The sequence below is a fragment of the Petaurus breviceps genome, unplaced genomic scaffold, assembly GCF_028583685.1.
Source record: "Petaurus breviceps papuanus isolate PSGF00001 unplaced genomic scaffold, PetGlider_PUasm1.0 188, whole genome shotgun sequence".
NCBI lineage: Eukaryota > Metazoa > Chordata > Mammalia > Diprotodontia > Petauridae > Petaurus > Petaurus breviceps.
This window is the reverse complement of record NW_027185804.1, coordinates 36,957,999-36,975,764: the sequence shown is the minus strand read 5'-3', so window position 1 is coordinate 36,975,764 and position 17,766 is coordinate 36,957,999. Positions and strand designations below refer to the sequence as shown.

The window sequence follows — 17,766 nt, the reverse complement described above, 5'->3', positions numbered from 1 at the left end:
GGTGGTCACCTTTGTCCTCTGGATCAGGGATGATTTAGGGCTAAGGCTGCCTTGAACTGTACCTTCAAGTGGCCTCTAATGACAGGAGACCTAAGTGAAATTTGTCTGTGCGCTGCCCCTTCCCATCACCGCCGACGTCCCTCCTGTCTTCCTTAACAGTAGACATCGTGCACAAACGTCCATGCCAGCTAGGTGATCACCAGGGCATGAGGCTTAGCTCAGACTGGGGGAGCAGAACGTGCAGATCAGAGCATTTCTGTCACATGCAGCTTACAATGAAAGATCTGAGGAAGCCATCTGTACCCGCAGGACCCACATGCACCAAGGCCTAGAACACTTCACCCGCCTTGGAGAACGGCCTGGTTTCAAGGCCCACAGTCCCTACGTGGGTAAGGCCTGGCAGTGGGAGGCAGCCAGCTAACTACAAGGTTGGGTCAACCCCATGCCTGGCTCTGGCTTCTGATCCAACTGACAAGCAACAGGGCAATGTCTTGTCTCTCCTATTCGGAGGGGGAGGCCGGCAGTAGAACTGCTCACAACCTCCCCCATGACCCATGTCTCAAGCTCAGGTTTCTGGCCCCTCTGAATGGTTCTAGGGGTGGACAAGAGGAAGCAAGTTGTAATCCCCCAGGATCAGAGGCCACCAGGAGCAGGAATAAACAGGCCTGTCGGGGAGCCCCCAAAGGCTGCCAGGAGCACCTGGGGCCTGGGGCTTTGGGATGTGGCAAAGCACTGAGAAGGGCCTTGCCTCTCAGGGGCAGAGGCCATGGATGGCCATCTGTTTTAGCACAAGGGCTGCCATTTTGTCATGGAGCCAGCATGGCGTTAGGAAGAACACTCCACAATCTCAGCCAGCAAAGAGTTTCTTGGAAGGGGTGGGGAGAATCCCACACTTTCAAGAAGTTGGTGTCCAGGGGGCTCAGTCAAAATGCAATTCTGGGGAGTGGTGAGTGTTTCCGAGTCCACAGCTATCCCTAGGCCTCTGTTGTCGATGCATATGATGGAGACAGAGGTCCCCGGGCCGTTTCTGGTATCTTAAGAGGGTCCTGCTGGGCAGAGGAAAGACCCAGCCTTCCCAGAGCCACAGCTGGGTTAAAACAGCCCACATCAAATGCATTTTAAAAAATAATCTCATTTCTTTTAAAGCAATAAATATTTACTGTTTGATGCTTATCTATAAGCACAGAGCAGCAACAGTAGCAAGAGAGGAAGGGAAAAGAAAGAAGAGAATCTTGGTCTACAACTCCCGACGACACAACCTGACAGAGTAGGATGCCGGGTCTCTATTTACAGTCGTGGGTCAGGAGCAGGGGACGGGTGATCTGACCTGAGTCGTGGGCAGCCCAACGCAGCCTTGCATAGTGTCACGAAAGCATTTATACTACATGGGAGACAGACTGCACCGGGTCAGAAGAGCCAGTCTGTGGACATTCAGTCAGCCTTTCCAGAGCACAGCAACCAGAAAACACACAGATATTTTGTGTGATGGGCAGAGTATTGAGACAAGGCAAAGTAAAATGGCCCCTCCTTCCCAGCCTCTACACCGAGTGGTACTGATGGACTGCACTTCATTCTTTCCTTTCTTGTTCCTGGGTCACTGGGGTAGGCCAGTCATACCCAGTGTCCTCTGCCCTACACAGAGCCCCAGTGCCAAGGGGAGAGGCGTGGGAGGCCTGTAATTCTATAGGTCAAACTGGATGGCAATGATCAGCTGACTGAGCAGGAGGGGCCAAGACTGGCTGCTCTGCTCTAGATGGGGGTAGGGAGGCCCCTCTTTCCGCCAGCTGTGCTTATTGCAGACCCTGAGGGTAGGTTACAGCCCAGAACTCAAATGCTGCAGGGACTGGGTCCTCTTCAGTGCTGGCCCCTGGGTTTGACTGGAGAAGAGCCAAAAGGCAGTAATGGGGGAGCCCTTTCCTCTGCCTTCCACCCCCTGGCCTGGGATTGAAGCTGAATAAATAATAGACGAGAGAGAGGGAGAAGAGAGATAGGTGGAATGGTCTCTGTCCTCAGGGGTGTCCAAGAAAGGGGCTGCTGCTGCTGCTCTCGGGGTGTGGGGAGAATAATGACTTTACTGTAGGGTCTCCACAAAGGCATCAAACTCTTTGACGTTCTTCTCATGCACGGCCAGTTTTTCTGGGAGCGAGTCCTGAAAAGGAAATGAGAAAGGTCAGGAACACTCACATCCTGTGGGGTGCTGCAGAGCTGTTCGGGTCAGAACCACCCGGGACTGGTCCATGTTGACACTGAGGTGCATTTGGCCCTCAGCGGAGACTGACAGTTTAGTGCTGTCATCCTATCCACCCCCCCCATAGATTACTGTTATAATATGCTATGCTCGGGGCGGCCAGGTGGCTCAGCGAGTAAGAGCACCGGCTCCAGTGTCGGGATGACCTGGGGATCGAATCCGGGCTGTGATACTTAGCACCACACCCAGAAAGAACTGGCTGTGTAACCTTGAGCAAGTCACTTAACCCGACTGCTTAAAAAAAAACAAAAGCACTATGCTGGGGGCAGGGCAAGAAGAGGGCAGTGGAGAAGACGAGAACAGGTGTCCGTGGCCAGGATAGAGCATCTATTCTTGGGAAGGCCTCAGAGTCTGGGACAGGATGACTCGGGGGCCTCCCAGCAGGCCCCACACTGACTGACGGACGCCACACGACCACCAGGTCGAAAACAAGGCCACAGAACACAAACAGGATGCCAGTAAGAGCTCGGGAAATTGGAGAAGATAACAAAAAGGATTAGAATCCTATATAATAGGACTGTGAGGAAATGCAAAAGGAGCTGGGCCTCTTTCTTCCCAGAGGAGGAGGCCAAGGCACAAACGAGTTGTTTTTCAAGTATGTAAAGCTATTATTATTGGGGAAAAAAAAAAGATCCTGACCAGTTGGTCTCTCTCTCCATGGATGACATAACACAAAGAGGTTTCAGTTTAACAAAGATTTATGGCCAGGGAGGTCCTGGACTGGGTTCCTAAGCCAAGCCGAGAACTGGATGTGTCCCCAAGGCTGCATGGAGGCAGGAGGAGGGCCGAGGTGACCCCCCAGGGGACTGACTGCTGACACTCAGGTCAGTCACGTCTAATGCCTTTCCTTTTTGGGGGGAGGGAGGATAGTAAGAGGAAATGTGGCCCACACTGTTGTCCAAGGCTCCATCCATGTGGGGTACAGCACAGAAAGCTTGGGATCTTGAGGCCAGCCTGTGTGACTGTCAGGCTTAGCTCATCTCCAGCATTAGCACAGCCCTCCTCCCATGGCAAAGCTCCCGAGTGTTCTGCTAACCCTCTGACACGGCTGCCATCCCTGTACTCACTGGGCAAGGCCTCTAGGATCATGTCACTGGAGGTGGAAGCCCGCTGAGGAACGGCCCAGAGTGGGAAGCTCAGAGAGGTTGGACCAAGAGGCCCTTAGAGTCTGGCCACAACAAGTCCTGAAGAGGGTCTAGTGAGGCCCGGAGGGGCTGCCACATGCACTGGGGGAGAGGGCTCCTGTGCTGACTGGCTGCAGGCACAGACCGATAAAGAGCAGGCCTAGAATGCGAGCATGGGGCCATCGAGCTTCTCAATGGGAAATCTTGCTCATGGAGCTCAGAATCCTCTACTACACCAGGAAACCAGTGCTCCCAGGGAAGGGTCGGACGCTTTTACTCAGGACACCAAGACACGCTTTCCATGTGGGAATCTGCCTGGCTTGACTTCCTGGAAAGCTGTCTCAAATTTAAACAGCTAAATTCAAGGAGCTTTGTCTTAGGAAAAAGGGTAGAGGAACAAAAGCCTGTAGCTCTAAGTAACCCTGAGAAAGGTCATGGGAAAGTGGGAAATGTGTTCCAGAAAACCAGAGGATGATGGTAACCGAGAAAAAGTCTGAAGAAATGAGACTGTGGTGTGTAAGGGTCCTTCTCTTCCTAACATTTTTTGGGGGCAGAACTCCTGTCAGGCTGTTTCTGAGCATGCGTGCACGCCTGTGTGTATGTGTATGTGTTCTCTCTCTCTCTCCATAATCTCCAAATCACTTTCTGTGTGACCTTGCTCAACGTCAGATGCTACGATTTCCCCAGCTCTAGACTGCTGATTCTTGGGAAACTGGGGGGCAATAAGGTCTGCCTACCAGGTCTTCAGCCATGGACTGAGCCCCGATGTCGATGGAGAGGCTGCTCAGCTGCGGGGGGTTCTGGAACTCGCGGTAGAAGGTCCCTAAGTCCATGGGCAGAATGTCGTCTTTCGAGAAGGCCGGCTTCTTCAGAATAAAAGCAGGACAAGCAGGTGTCAGACCCTCTCCTGGATCTCAGAGGGAAACGTCTGAGACAAGACATGAGTCCACTTCCTTTCTTCTCTCGAGGCCCCTCCAGAAGCATTTGCTCTTGCTTTCAAAAGAGAGTTCTTTTCTCTTTTAACCTTAGCACCATTAGCATGTCCTTAACTAAGCTGATACTTAAGGTTAAATACTCTCAAGATCTGCTTTTACACCCTTACAGAAGAAAGCCCCAAGCCCCATCCTGGGAATGCCTCTTTCTCAACCCTCCAGGAAGCAGGACTGGAGCCAAGCGGTAGCCTCCAGGCACCCCGAGCCTGTCCTTGCACTCTCTACCAGAATGTACCCTGCATGGCGAGGCAGGACCCCATCTGGCGTTTTCTGGCAATGCCTTCTCACAATGCCTCACAGTGGCACGGAGGTCACTGTGGCAGAACCTACACAGAGCTCAAAGGCTTCTGGGACAGAAGCAGTGACAGGCCCCCACGAGAGGACCAGTCTCACATCTTGCAACTGGAGGATGGAGGGGAGGAAAACTTCTGGTTATAACAAACTCCATCCCATTAGCATAAACTGTCCCTGCCAATGGAACCAAGGCTCCTTTGAATCTTTCATCAAGCTTTGTAGCAAGAGGTGACAAAAGGCAAGAAGGAGTGGTGGCAACTTACAAAGTCAACCATGACAAAGTCATCGTGTGTGTTTCCGCTGCTGCCACCACTGGACCCATCGGAGTGTAAGCTGCCTTGGAGAGGAGATTCAGTGTCTGGGGAGTCAGGAGGATTTACCTGCTCAGAGAACCAGACAGACCTTGTTTTAGTCCCCTGGCTAAAGGCTGCCTTAGCAATCTTGGGACCTCACACTGCCTAGAGTCCACAAACAAATCCAGCAATAAACTTCCTGGGGGCAGTGAAGCCCACAGGACGGAGGGACTGCTGGTGACTGCTTTGTCCTACCAGAAGCTTTCTCAGTGGGAGACTCACCATGGGATCATTATCCTCTAGTTCAAAGTTCTTGGGAGCAAACATGGCAAAAGGGATGTCCAGATTGGTCATTGTCACCTGGAACGACATGAGAAAAAAGGATCACATGCAGGCCCTTCAGCAAAGGGGAGTCACTGACCCCTCCACCCATCCACCCATCTAGTGTACAGAGCAAAGAGACTGAGCACTGAGCCTGGGACTGGACAGTGTCCCTGCTGCCCGAGGGCTCATCATGTCCCGTAGGGGCCTGCCTGCATGGGGCACAGGGGGAGCAGAGCAGGCATCCCAGCTAGACTGTGTCGTGGCCGCAGAGCTGAGCACAGCGCCCTGGGCCGAGCAGGTACATACACGAGATCTGCTCTACACTGCTCCTGGGGGTGGGTACCACAGGGAGCCAAAAGGCAGCAGATTCATGGGAGTGAACTTGGGGACCCTTGGTCCCCAGAAGAGGTGGCCTGGGGAAGTGAGCGCCTCCAGTACACGGGCCAACCTCTTCCTGCTTCAGGGGAAAGGCTGGAAGGCCAGCAAGCTCCCCAGAGAGTATCGCTGAGAACTCACCTGATCCACTGAATTGTTGACAAGTGCTCCCACTTTCCGAACCAAGATGGCCTCCAGAACGTCATGGGGGGAGCCTCGGCCTTCACTGCTGTTGGATACAGTTTCGGTGTCTTCACTGTGGAAAGAAGATAAAGGTCGCTGGGCCTTGATGAGCTGCAATATGGACTCCTGTGAGCCCTCGTTAAGCTGCCATCACGCGCAGGGCAAGCACCCCAGAGACAGCACACAGGCTGCTGAGTGCCTCCACCTCTCCATATTCTGGATAATGCCCAGAACTTCTTTTGGAGAGCCAAGCCAATTCTTAGCATGGCTTTCTCTTTTCTTTCCTACTCTCTATGAATAATTAGCAATATATGGGGTTTTTCCTGATACCATGTACTGCACAATTACCACCACCCACTGCTGTCCTCATGAAAAGACCCAGGTCCTGGATCTGGTTCTCAAGAGCCAGGCTTATGGATAATTCCAGCAGCCTCTGTCCCCTGCTCCCCTCCTGCCCCTGCATTTGTTAATGCATATAATATAATGTATCAGCTAGTGTTCAAGAACCAAGGTAGAGAGACACTAAGAAAAGGAACATGGGCCAAGAGAAAAGTGCTGGGGAAAGCCTTCTTTGGTGGAAGGGTTTGCTTGTTGCAAATCCACTCTTGATCTGTTAGGAGACAAGTGCTAGCAAAGTTTCCTGTTTCTTGGAATAAAATAAGAAACACAACCATTTACTTCTCCACAGCTAGACCCATAGCTAGAGGGTGGCTGCCTCCCCCAGGTCTCCCACAATGGGATCAGGGGGCCACTTATGGAGGATTAAGCAAAAGACAGAGTTCCTGCTTGTTTGAACAGTGTGTGCCCCCAAGAAGGAAGTGCGTGAGGCTGTGAAGCATACTGTTAGTAAACTTACCTGCTGGAAGGAGTGACTATGTAGTGGGCACCATCGGAAGGGGTAAAGGTTGCCATCTTCTCGTGGTCGGCCTGGGTGCCATGAGCAGGTTGGCTGGGAGCAAGGGGCACCCCACCTTCCTTCCCTGGAACCATTAACTCCAGGGAGGAACAGATAAAGATCCAATTAGCGATTACAGCATGGCAGACGGTGGGGGGAGCCCCACATCCTACTCTACTGGCATCTGGTTTCAAGCCTTTCCCCTAGCAATGCTGCCATCCTGTGGGCAGGAACCTCCAGTCCTGCTTCCAGACTAGATCAGCTGGAGACAAACAAGCCAGTGACTCCAACAGCGTGAAGGAAAGAGCGGCACAGCCAGGAGAAACCTCTACCCCTCTTGGATTCATCTCGCCTCCAGCTCGGGGTACTCTGGCTTCCAGAAGGCCCCTTAGGTCTCCCGCAGGGAGTGAAACCAAATATTTTGGGGGCTTCAAATACTCATGATGTTCCTGTGTGGCTAAAGGACACCCCCCCACGGCCACATGGTAAGGTCCTTCCTTCCTAACTTCAGGGATACCTGGTGAGGGTGGGCAGCGCTGGAGCCAGCAGCAAAGACCACTGGATGGGTCAGCTCAGCTGATCCAACTCCCAGAGCAGCGGGCTGACAGGAAAGGCGGGAGCTGGTGAGCTAAGCAAGAGAAAAACAGAGGGCAAGGAGGGAGAGGGGAAAGAGAGGAGGAGGAGAAAACAGGGCAAGTCCAGCAAGGTGAGCAGGAGCTCAGAGTCCCAGCCCAGCCTCTGGGGGATGGGAGGTGGACTGGAAGAGGGACTAAAGACTCAACAGAGCCTGGTTGGCTTTCTTTGGAAAAAGCCTGGATTTATGGGTGGCCTAGTCTGCTCCAAAGGGGTCACAGCCCAGAGACCCAGGCTGGAGGGCTGGCTCTCCTGGAGTCACTAACATCAGCCAATATCTCCCAAACCCTTTTCTTCCTTCTGTTCTTAGTATGCTTCTGTCTTTTCAGATTTAACCTCTTTCACTCTGAACATGGAAGGGCTTTTATTTATATTTTAAAAAGGGAAGATTACCAGCCTTAAACTGCTTATTGGGAAGCAAGATATAAATAACTCCCTGTACTTGTCACATCAATGGAGGGAGGAGGGGCAAATTCCAGGCCCTATTTTGGGTTGACATGGTCCTGGTTACATCCCTTTAAAACCAAACCACCCATTCCAGAATAACAATCCCATAAATCCCAAAGGACATGTGAGACTGCAAAATGGCAGAGGATAATTTAGACCATTTTTTTTAAAGGTACCATATCATCATTCCCTCTCTTCCCATGTGGACTCACTTGGTGGGAAAAGGCCAGTCCTGCAATGGGGACCCTCAGGGTATCCGTCACCACTGGAGTAGGGGTCTGAAAATGTGCCTTACTAACAGTGAACACACACTAGACAGACACAGACACAGACACAGAAGAAACAAGAGAGGAAGGAAGAAAACAGAAAAGGACTTGAGAACAAAGTGGAAAAGAGGTGAAGGAGTTAAGCCCTGGAAAGGAACTGTTAGAACCTGAGGGGGATGGGAGTGGACAAGGAGATGGGTCATCTGACCATCCAGCGGCTAGGACTCCTGAGGCTACAATCCAAACTAAGAGCAGAGCATGTATCAAAGCCCAGGAACACAAACATCATCACAAGGAGACCATCCAGAAGGGGCAGCCGGGTCCCTGACAACTAGAGTTAGGCCCAGGAATTCCCAGCTGGGGCGGTCCCCAGGCCACATCCTCCACTGCTTTCATCCTAGCTGTCTTGGGCATCCTCGAATGTACAGGAAGGACACACTTGCTGGCCACAAGCTAGGGGGATTTCAAAGCCTTCAAGAAGGCCTTGTCCTGGTTCTCTCTTTCCTGGAGGTTTTGGGGACACTGCCCCCTTTTTCCTTCCCCTGCAGCTACTTCTCCTAGCAGACCGTGCTTTCTCAAGTCTCCTCTGCTGGATCCCCATCCAGGCGGAGCTCTCTAACACCTTACAGGTGTCCCCAGGCCCTCTCCTCTCCCTCTATACCACCTCATGTGGTGAGGTTATTAGCCGCCCAATCTACCTTTACCACCCTCTGCTCTGCTGATCACCACCCTCACAGCTCCAGCCCCCTTTCAGACATCTCAAACTGCATGTCCAATAGACACCTGAAATGCAACATGTCCCAAGCACAACTCTTTCCTCCTAAAATGTTCCCCCTCTCCCTAACTGCCTTCCCTATGTATCATTCCTCCAGGCTCCCAGTCACAGCCCAGGAGTCACCCCGGGCTCCTCCGAAAGCCTGTGGATTTCCCCTCTGCAGTACTTCTCCAGCAGGCCCCCTTCTCTGCTCTGACACTGGTGCAGACCCCCATCCCCTCAGGCCTGGACTCCAGGAAGAGCTGCTGGCCTCCAGCTCCTTCCCAGTCCAATCCGTCCTCCATTCAGGCACCAAAGTGGTTTTCTTAAAGTACATGTCATTCCCCTATTAAATAAACTCCAACAGCTCCTTATCACCCCTAAGATCAATACCAAACGCTCTCTCTGGCATTCAAAGCCTCCTCACACCTTACTCCCCAGCACAAGCTTGGGCTTCCTGAGCATTCTCTCTGGCTGTCCCTGTGCCTGAAATGCTCTCTCTCTGCTCTGACTACCAGCCTTCCTGGCTTCCGTTAAGGCCTCAATAAAACTCTCCCTCCTCCAGGAAGCCTGCCCCAGCACGTCTTCACTCCAGGGCTTTCCCTCTGCTAATTATTTTCTATATTCTGTATAGAGCTCGCTTTGTATGTTTGTCTGTATGTTATTTCCCAATTAGACTGTAAGGTCCTTGAGAGCAAGAACTGGTTTTCCCATTTTTTTTTGTAACCCCAGCACTTCACTGGCAACAAGGGATAAGGACTCTTCTTGGCCCAGCTTTGAAACAGAGCACATCGATCAGCTAATTAGGGGAGCTAACACCTCACTTTGTGTAGCAAAGACCAGAGGCAGGACCTTTCACCCTGAAGCCACAGCATCAGAGGTGGGGTTCCAATGAAGACATGGCCCAGTGGCTCAGAGCCACGGGAAAGGGCAGCACCCCCTATTTGGCCTCTTGCCGTAGGGCACCTGCAGAGTATATAGAAACCCGGCCCTCTAGATTCTGCCTGTAACGTCCATGAATAAGGGCACTGCCCCTCCTCTCACCTGTCAGCTCAAGGGCCAGCAGGGTCACTCAGGCCACAACCAGAGCCAAACCTCTTGAGACAGGCCCACACAATTTTATTTTTTTAGATCCAATTTATGGAAGGCTTCGATGCCCTCTAGTCTATCTGCATGGAACAGAACGAGCACCAAACTTGTTTTTTGGAGCTAGGCCCCGCCTAGTTAAGTACTACAAGTAGTACTTAACATGCCAATGCTTTAAAACTTCTGATTGCTTTGGAGAACCCCTCCCCCTCCCCGTAGCACCTGAAATGAGCAATCCAGCCTCTCCACTTGAAACAGATTAAAAGGGGATGAGGAAGCTCTGCTGGGGTCTTATCCCCCCTGCCCATATTCGAGCCCTCTCTAAGCTGAGTGCAGTGCAGGGTCACCTCAGATGTAAAGCATGGACAACCTAGAACTAGGGAGTGAAGGCTGAGAGCAGTGAATGTTGCAGCTCAATGCCCATGCCCCTGGGTACAAACAGGCAGGGTAGGGTGGCTTCCTGAGCAAGACTGCTGAAAACACTGCCCTGAGAACCTGCCTTAACTGACTTGGCACCTGACACGAAATAATCTCAGGTAGAAAAGCTCCTGGTTAAGAATGTGCACACAGGCAAACAGGCAGGCCAAGCCCCTGGGCCTGCTCCTGCTCCCAGGGCTGTGTCTCCAACTGATCTGTGTCTTTTGTATAATCCCAACTTCTAGGAAACCATGGCCCAACTCGGGAGACTGTTCCTCCCTGGGCCAGTGTCAGGTACAAGCCTGAATTTCCTGACATCTGAGGCCCACAGGATCTGCAGGAAACCTTTGTGCTTTACCCTAAAGGAGCAAATGGTGAGCGAGCTCCATCACATGGCTCAGCTCACGCCTCCCACCCCCCAGACCCAGGGCAGTCACTTGGTCAGCTCTCAAGGGATCCCCAAACCTCCCCTTTCCTCCTACCTGGGATGGAGGGGAGGTTGAGAAAGAGGTGGTGCAAACTTCCTGAGAGTCCTCCACAGAGGGGTATGCTACCCCAGCATCCTCCCCTGTTGTCCTACGGGGACAGAAAAGAGAACATTTCAAGACAGCAGTGGACAGCCTCAGAGGAACAAAAACAAGTGAGTTTGTGGGAATGGAAGGAAGGAAAGGTTTCAGGTAAAGACTCAGGGTCAAAAAGAGAAAGACAAATGTCTAGAAATGCTCTGTTGTCAGAGGGTGTCTACGGCTATCAAGGGAGGCAAGTAAAATAATGTCAATCTCCACAAATGGAGGAAGAGGAGAGGAGTGGTCCAGACAGTGGTCCTTGGCTTTCTTCTGACTTCTTTACACCACTGCTCTCAAAGGAAAGGATCTTTCCCTATCCCTCATCAGTGCCACAAAAGGACTGTGGCCAGGGGATCCTTGTCTGTATGAGCTGTCACTAAGAGACATCCAATGAAGCCACCTCAAATACTCAGAGGTGCAAACAGTGGTGCCCTGGGTGAAACTCCTTTGTTGTGGGATCTTGCTGACCCCTCACAGAAGCCTCTGGATGCCACTTTTTTTTAAAAAAGCCATTGGGGTTAAGTAACTTGCTCAAGGTTACATGGCCAGTTATTTTTTGTGTGGGTGCCAAGTATCTGAGGCCAGAACCAATCCTGGGTCTCCCGACGCTGGAGCCGGTGCTCTTACTGCACCACCTGGCCGCCCCTGGATACCACTCTCTGATGAAGGAAGCTGAGACCCAAGCGTCCTGAGAGCCAATCCTGCCTGAGATGGGGCCTGCAGGCAGGGGCTTGTCTGGCCTTTTTCAGCGCCCTCCTTGTTTCCTCACCTGTAGTTGCAGGGGTGCATGGGCGAGGAGCTGGGGTAGGGACGGTCCACAAAATGATCAATGACAATCCCCATGATAGGTGGGGTCCTCTCAAACTGTCTGCAAGGCAACAAGCAGATTGTTTTATGTTAGCATGTCTTCCTGGCCCTTTCCCTGATATTTGCTAGTAGGGTCCACAAGCATCCTTTACAAACCCTCTACCAAACTGGAGATCCTAGACCACTGATTGGCTCCATTCAGGGTGGTATGTCTCTGTCTCTCTCCTTCAGTGATCTTAAGCTTGCTATGGGGATGTATTACAGAGGGAGAGCAGAGCTGGTATGGAGGCTCAAGAAATGGGATGATGACAGGCAGCTAGGTGGCAGAGTGAACAGAGCACTGGCCCTGGAGTCAGGGGGACTTGAGTTCAAATCTTGCCTCAGACACTTAATACTTACTAGCAGTATGACCTTGGGCAAGTCACTTAACCCCAACTGCCCTCCAAAAAGCAAAAAAACCCTAAAAAATAAAAATAAAGAAAGAAAAGGGATGATGGTCCTGACTCCCGCTTACCTGGTGGACATGAAGGCCAGGTTAATTCTGTAGGCACAAGACAAAGTGATGGTACCCACTGGGGTGCCTACTGTGCCAACTCGGACTGTCTGGAAACCTAGAAGAGAAGGAAGGTTAGCTTTTCTGATCCCTTCCAGCCCCTTGAGTGCTGGCCTTTCCCTCAATCAAGGACTCTTTCCAATGTCTCTACAAAGTTCTCATTCAGAGAAATACGCTGCCCTGCCAGAAAGGAGCACATTCAGGAGGCATCCCCATCAAGGGAGGGGGGGGACCCATGGGTGGCCCATTTATAATCGGAAGCACCCCCCAGAGTGAAAGGGGCCTAACACACAGGCCATGCAGACAGAACAGTACCTTCTCCTAAGCCGTTCAACTGCACTTCTCCAAAATATATCCTGTGGGAAGGAGACAAAGGAACGCCATGTGAATGTGGACTGATTTTTGGCCTTCAATAAGCAGAAGAGCGGGGCCACAGCTGGTCTGCCCAGCCTCAGAGGAGGGTGTCCTGAGGGCTGCAGTTAAACTCCTAGTCTTAGCAGTCCCAGGAGAAGCACATCGTCATCATCAAGACAACCGCGCTAAGCCTTGTGTCTCCCGGCCAACCATTCATCCACCTGGTGTCTGTCTCACACGCACGCTGCCGCGGCTCCTTGAAGGTAGGGACTGTCACCTTTCCTTGTAATCCCCAGCACTCTGCACAGTGTTTGATGTGAACTCACCCAATTCTTAGTCATGAAATAATTGCAACCCTGAAGAAAGATCAAGAGCTCATGGTGACCTCTTTCCTTTCTCCAGCATAAACTCTCAGCTATGTGCTTTCGGCCTACAGAACCAAAAACACCTAGGCCTCCCAGATAGTTAAGATTCTCCTACAAGATAAGAGCTTGAGTGGTTGAGACATCTTTCACACTTTGCTCCCCTTAAAAACAAGCACATAACTGGGAAACTCTCTTTTCCAATCCAATGAGATTTCTGATCTGGAAGAATTAGCTTCCAAAAGTCTGAGTCACAGGACATTTTAAAAGAAATCATTTTAAAGGACATAAAGTAAGAGGCTAAATACTATTAAAGAGGCACCAGGTTGTGGGTCTCCCTCCCTCACTAAAATGAAGAGCCTACCCTCTTCTACCCAATAAGCATCTCTCCCTACAATTGTGTTCCCACCTGTACTAACTCAGCAAATCCTTTTTTCCATTAAGAGTGCAAAGATAAATCTGAGCATCGTCGTGCTAAAGAATTTTAGAAGGATAGAAATAACAAGCAGAGAACACTGAAGACAAACCTGGAAGTGTTCTGGTCCATCAGGATAAATGGCATGCTCCTGAAGGGAACTGGCAGATACTCTTACAGACTGCCCAGGTAATATTTTTTTTTTTTGGCTTTTTTTTTGGGGGGGAAGGTAGGGCAATTGGAGTTAAGTGACTTGCCCAAGGTCACACGGCTAGTTTTGTGTTAAGTGTCTGAGGCCGCATTTGAACTCAGGTCCTCCTGACTCCAGGGCCGGTGCTCTATTCCATGCTCCACCTAGCCACCCCCCAGGGACTATTAAAAATTCATCAGGATTACCCCCAACTTCTAATTATTTGCCACCACCAAAAAGAAATGAAAATCAAGGGGATGCCCATCAACTGGGGAATGACTGAACAAGCTGAGGTATATGACTGTGATAGAAAATGCTGTCCACCTCCAGATAGAGAACCGATGATGGAGTCTGAACACAGATCCTTGTCTGTGGTCTGTTTTCTTTTATAACATGCATGATTGCACATGTATAAACTACATCAAATTGCCTGCCTTTTCAAGGAGGGGAAAGGGGAGGGAGGGAGAGAATTTAGAACTCTAAATTAAAAAAAAGGTTAAAATTTTTTTACATGTAATTGGAAAAAAAATAGTTTTTTGGGCGGAGGGAGAACAAACAGAATTCATAGGGATCAGACTCTCCAAAGACTGAAAGAAAAAAAAGGAAAAGGAACAGCTCAAATCATAGATGAGCCAGTCCAGGTTCAATAAAATGTGAGAATAAGTCAGAAATATCTAGGATTGTTAAAGGGCCTAAAAACCAGGCCACATGAGGATTAGCTGAAAGAGTGAGGGCTGTTCAACCAGGAGAAGGCTTGGCAGGGGAAAGGAGAGGGATACAAGCAGTCTTAAAGTATTTGAAGGGCTTGTGGAATAACTATGAACATTGCTCTCCTTGGCCCCAGAAAGAGAGCTAGCAGGACTGGCTAATGACGAAGGCTTCCCAAAGGAGAATGGCCCACTTCGGGGTGGAGCAGCTTCTCTCCACGAAGTGGGGGGAGCTCTTGCCTAAGGCCATAGGAAGCCCATCAGCCTGGGATGTTGTACAAAGGATTACTGTTACCAGTACTGGCTGCACCAATGGATGCTCTCCGAAGTTGTGTGAAGTTAGCAAACTCTTCTGAGGAGGAGGAGAAAACAGATACCCCAGCTTGAGGAGGAATAAGCTAGGTGTGCCCTAACCATTCTATTCCCTTCTTTGAGGCACAGCAGGCAGGTCATATGGATGAGGAAGGAGAATGAATCCACTGAGACATTTAAATTTTCCAGTACTTTCATCAACAAGCTAGGAAGCTACAGAGGTGCCAAACTCAAGGAAAAATAGGGCCCCTAAACTGTATACATGGATCCCTGCAGGTCACCTATCTACCTGGCTATTTTCAAGTTGTCTCCAACTGGGAATCTTTGGTGGTTCTTAGGAAACGATTATTTATTTAGGATAAAAACGGAGGCAGGAAGTGTTTGCTGTAGTAGCAAATAACTGGATATTGACTGGGGAATGGATGAATAAATTGTGCTCCATGAGCATAATGGAACATTCCTGTGCTAGAAGAAGTGATGAATGTGGAGAAACCTGAAGACCCAAACTGATGTAAAGAGAAGTGAGCAGAAGTGAGAAAATGATGTAGATAATGGCTATTATGATGGAAATATAAAGAACACCACCATGACAGAAACAAAATGCAATAAAATTATCATGGCCAATTGGACCTGACTCCAAAGAAGGTTCCTCTTTCCCTATATGCTTCTGGGTACAGGGGGACCATGGGTATAGAACACCACATATAATATGGCAGCTTTTCGACATGTTGCTCAGTTTTACTAAACTTTTTTTTTTCTTTTAAAAAATTCTTTCTTAGGAGCGGCTAGGTGGCGCAGTGAGCAGAGCACTGGCCCTGGAGTCAGGAGGACCTGGGTTCAAATTCAGCCTCAGACACTTAACACAAAAATTTAGTCGTGTGACTTTGGGCAAGTCACTTAACCCCAAATGCCCTCCAAAAAGCAAAAAAACAACAACAAAAAAAAAACAAAAAAACTTTCTTAAGACAGTTGGCTCTCTGGAAGGGGGCAAGAGGAAGGAAACAATGGAAAATATAGGTAACATAAAAACAAAAGATAGCAATAAAAATTCATTCTTTTAAAAAATGGAGGCAAGAAGGTAGACAAGGTAACCTTCTTAGGTCCTTTCTAACCCTATAATTCCCAGAGGTATTCATTTGTTAGTATGAACCTAAAGGCTCATCCATATGGATCAAGCCTGAAATGGAGATGCTGTACAGTAGAAAGGGCAATGGATTTGGAGTCAGATCACAGATTGAGTCTTGCCTCAGATATTCTCTAGCAGAGTGGCCAAGGGTCCCTTCCTGAAGGTAACTTTCCTCATCTGTAAAATAGGGACGATATTACTAGCTATACATCTCCCTCCCACGTAGGGAGGGTACAAGTAAAGAACTTTGTAAAGCATGAGACAGGAAAGAAATATGAGTGAACGAAAAAGCACTTATTTTGTGCCCAACAGAGATAGGTAGATATAATTAAAAAGCAAAGACATTTCATGGCTGCAAGGATCTTCCATTGGAAGGAGGAAAATGAATATGCCCAAGAGCAGGGGGGCCGGGGGGGACCCTTTGATGCAGAAAGTTACAGGGTGTTGAATGGGGTACAGAGGAGCAGGCTACCCAGGCACACTGGCACAGAACGGTCTGACTATGGTTCCAGAACCAAAGTGGGCCTGGGGGAGGAAGAGGCAGGAGCACCATGAACTCCTATTATCGCTGCATGGGCCAGAAGACACAAGCTGGTTTGTGCTAAGTCCAGCTGAACCAGAGGCTTGTGGGCAAGGCCAGTCAGGTGACCATATTACAGCAGAACAAGTGTGGAGAGGCCTCAGGAGCTACTGGACCCCCTTTACCTGTACAGTATGACATATTCACGGCCCTGTTTCCTGGACAGTCGGTAGGCGGGTGTCACTCTAGTGATAGCAAGCAGAGACTTCAGCAGTAATGACAGCCTGTTGTACACAGTGTAGGAAACTTTAATCTCTTTGTCGCACCTGGGCAGGAGCATTGAGAAGTGTTAGTTTGTTCCCATTATATCCCGGAGAAAGTATGCACTGGAAGGAGACTGTTAAACAGCTGGAAGTGGGGGGTGGCGAGATGAACTTGGGAATGTTCCCAAGAAATGGAAAATGGAACTGGTTCCTGAGTCCGCCTGGCGGCTCCCCCCACCCCCACCCCCATTAAGCTGATATGAATCCTACCTATCATTTTTTCAGCCTCACAGCCAGTGGTAGGTGGAGAATCAAAAGCTACCAACAGGCAATGCTAACACATTCCTAAAGAAGGAATCGGAGCCCTCCCTTAACCTACTGACCAGGCAAAGCCGGTGAGAGAAGGTGGGAAGCAGACGGTGCTTCCTTGAACCCATGCACTAATTTTTTTTTTCTTCAGATTTTATTTATTTATTTTAGTTTAGTCAACATTCATTTCCACAAGATTTTGAGTTCCAAATTTTCTCCCCATCTCTCCCCTACCCCCCCCAACACGGCAAACATGCCAATTACCTCTTCCTCCAGGCTGCCCTTTTTCACAGCCCCCCATCCCCTTACTTTATTGTAGGGCAAGATGGATTTCTCTACCCCATCGCCTGTATATCTTGTTTTCCATTATAAAATAAACCCATACGGAACTCATATATATTGATGAAACTGGTTTACACTTAATATTTCTTTAATTTCTCTTTAAAGTTTTAGATGGGAACTTGGCTGTCTAACTTCTAAAGGACAAAAAAAAGGAAAATCCTAGGAGCTGACACACCTGTGGTAATAGGAAATCGTACTGAAGGTCTGTCACACAGGGAATAGACAGGAGGAGGCCTGAGGGAATGAGGGCCCCAGAATACTGCCTGGCCTCTGGGAAAACAAAATATCTTCCCCCCCTTCTCTGCGACAAGTAAGTCTCCCGAGCAGGGTCCTCCTTCACCCGCAGGGCCATGGCCTCTGACCCCCCTTCATCACAGTCTGCCCTGCTCCCTCACAGAACCCCCAAGACTCTGGAATCAGGAAACACTTACTTTTCATTCATTTCAAGACACCAAATTTCTAGTTCCATGGAATCTCCCTGTAAATAATGAGTGGAAAATGTCAATCACTTTTCTAGTTACCTGAAGAACTATGCTATTAACTGCTGAGACTCTTGGTGACAGGGGAGTGTGCGCGCGCACACACATGCATGCATGCATGCACACACAC

At 49.8% G+C, this 17,766-nt stretch overlaps 1 protein-coding gene across 3 annotated transcripts in view; it reads right to left on the bottom strand.

The window, feature by feature from the left end:
- Positions 1 to 1,134: 1,134 nt before the first annotated feature.
- The window catches only part of ATG13 (autophagy related 13), a 35,200-nt gene continuing 18,568 nt past the window's right edge, over positions 1,135 to 17,766 (bottom strand). For 2 of the 3 annotated variants that reach the window (XM_069091536.1, XM_069091535.1), the window contains 14 exons: positions 17,589 to 17,635; positions 16,429 to 16,569; positions 12,573 to 12,613; positions 12,219 to 12,315; positions 11,667 to 11,765; positions 10,814 to 10,907; positions 8,021 to 8,119; positions 7,246 to 7,356; positions 6,690 to 6,826; positions 5,792 to 5,906; positions 5,234 to 5,311; positions 4,922 to 5,038; positions 4,110 to 4,238; positions 1,135 to 2,149 (listed from right to left, as the gene is read on the bottom strand). In XM_069091536.1, coding sequence (XP_068947637.1) covers positions 2,072 to 2,149; positions 4,110 to 4,238; positions 4,922 to 5,038; positions 5,234 to 5,311; positions 5,792 to 5,906; positions 6,690 to 6,826; positions 7,246 to 7,356; positions 8,021 to 8,119; positions 10,814 to 10,907; positions 11,667 to 11,765; positions 12,219 to 12,315; positions 12,573 to 12,613; positions 16,429 to 16,569; positions 17,589 to 17,635 — 1,383 coding nt within the window. In that variant the 3' untranslated portion in view covers positions 1,135 to 2,071. The remainder of the gene's footprint in view (positions 2,150 to 4,109; positions 4,239 to 4,921; positions 5,039 to 5,233; positions 5,312 to 5,791; positions 5,907 to 6,689; positions 6,827 to 7,245; positions 7,357 to 8,020; positions 8,120 to 10,813; positions 10,908 to 11,666; positions 11,766 to 12,218; positions 12,316 to 12,572; positions 12,614 to 16,428; positions 16,570 to 17,588; positions 17,636 to 17,766) is intronic. The other variant, XM_069091537.1, reaches the window with a different exon arrangement.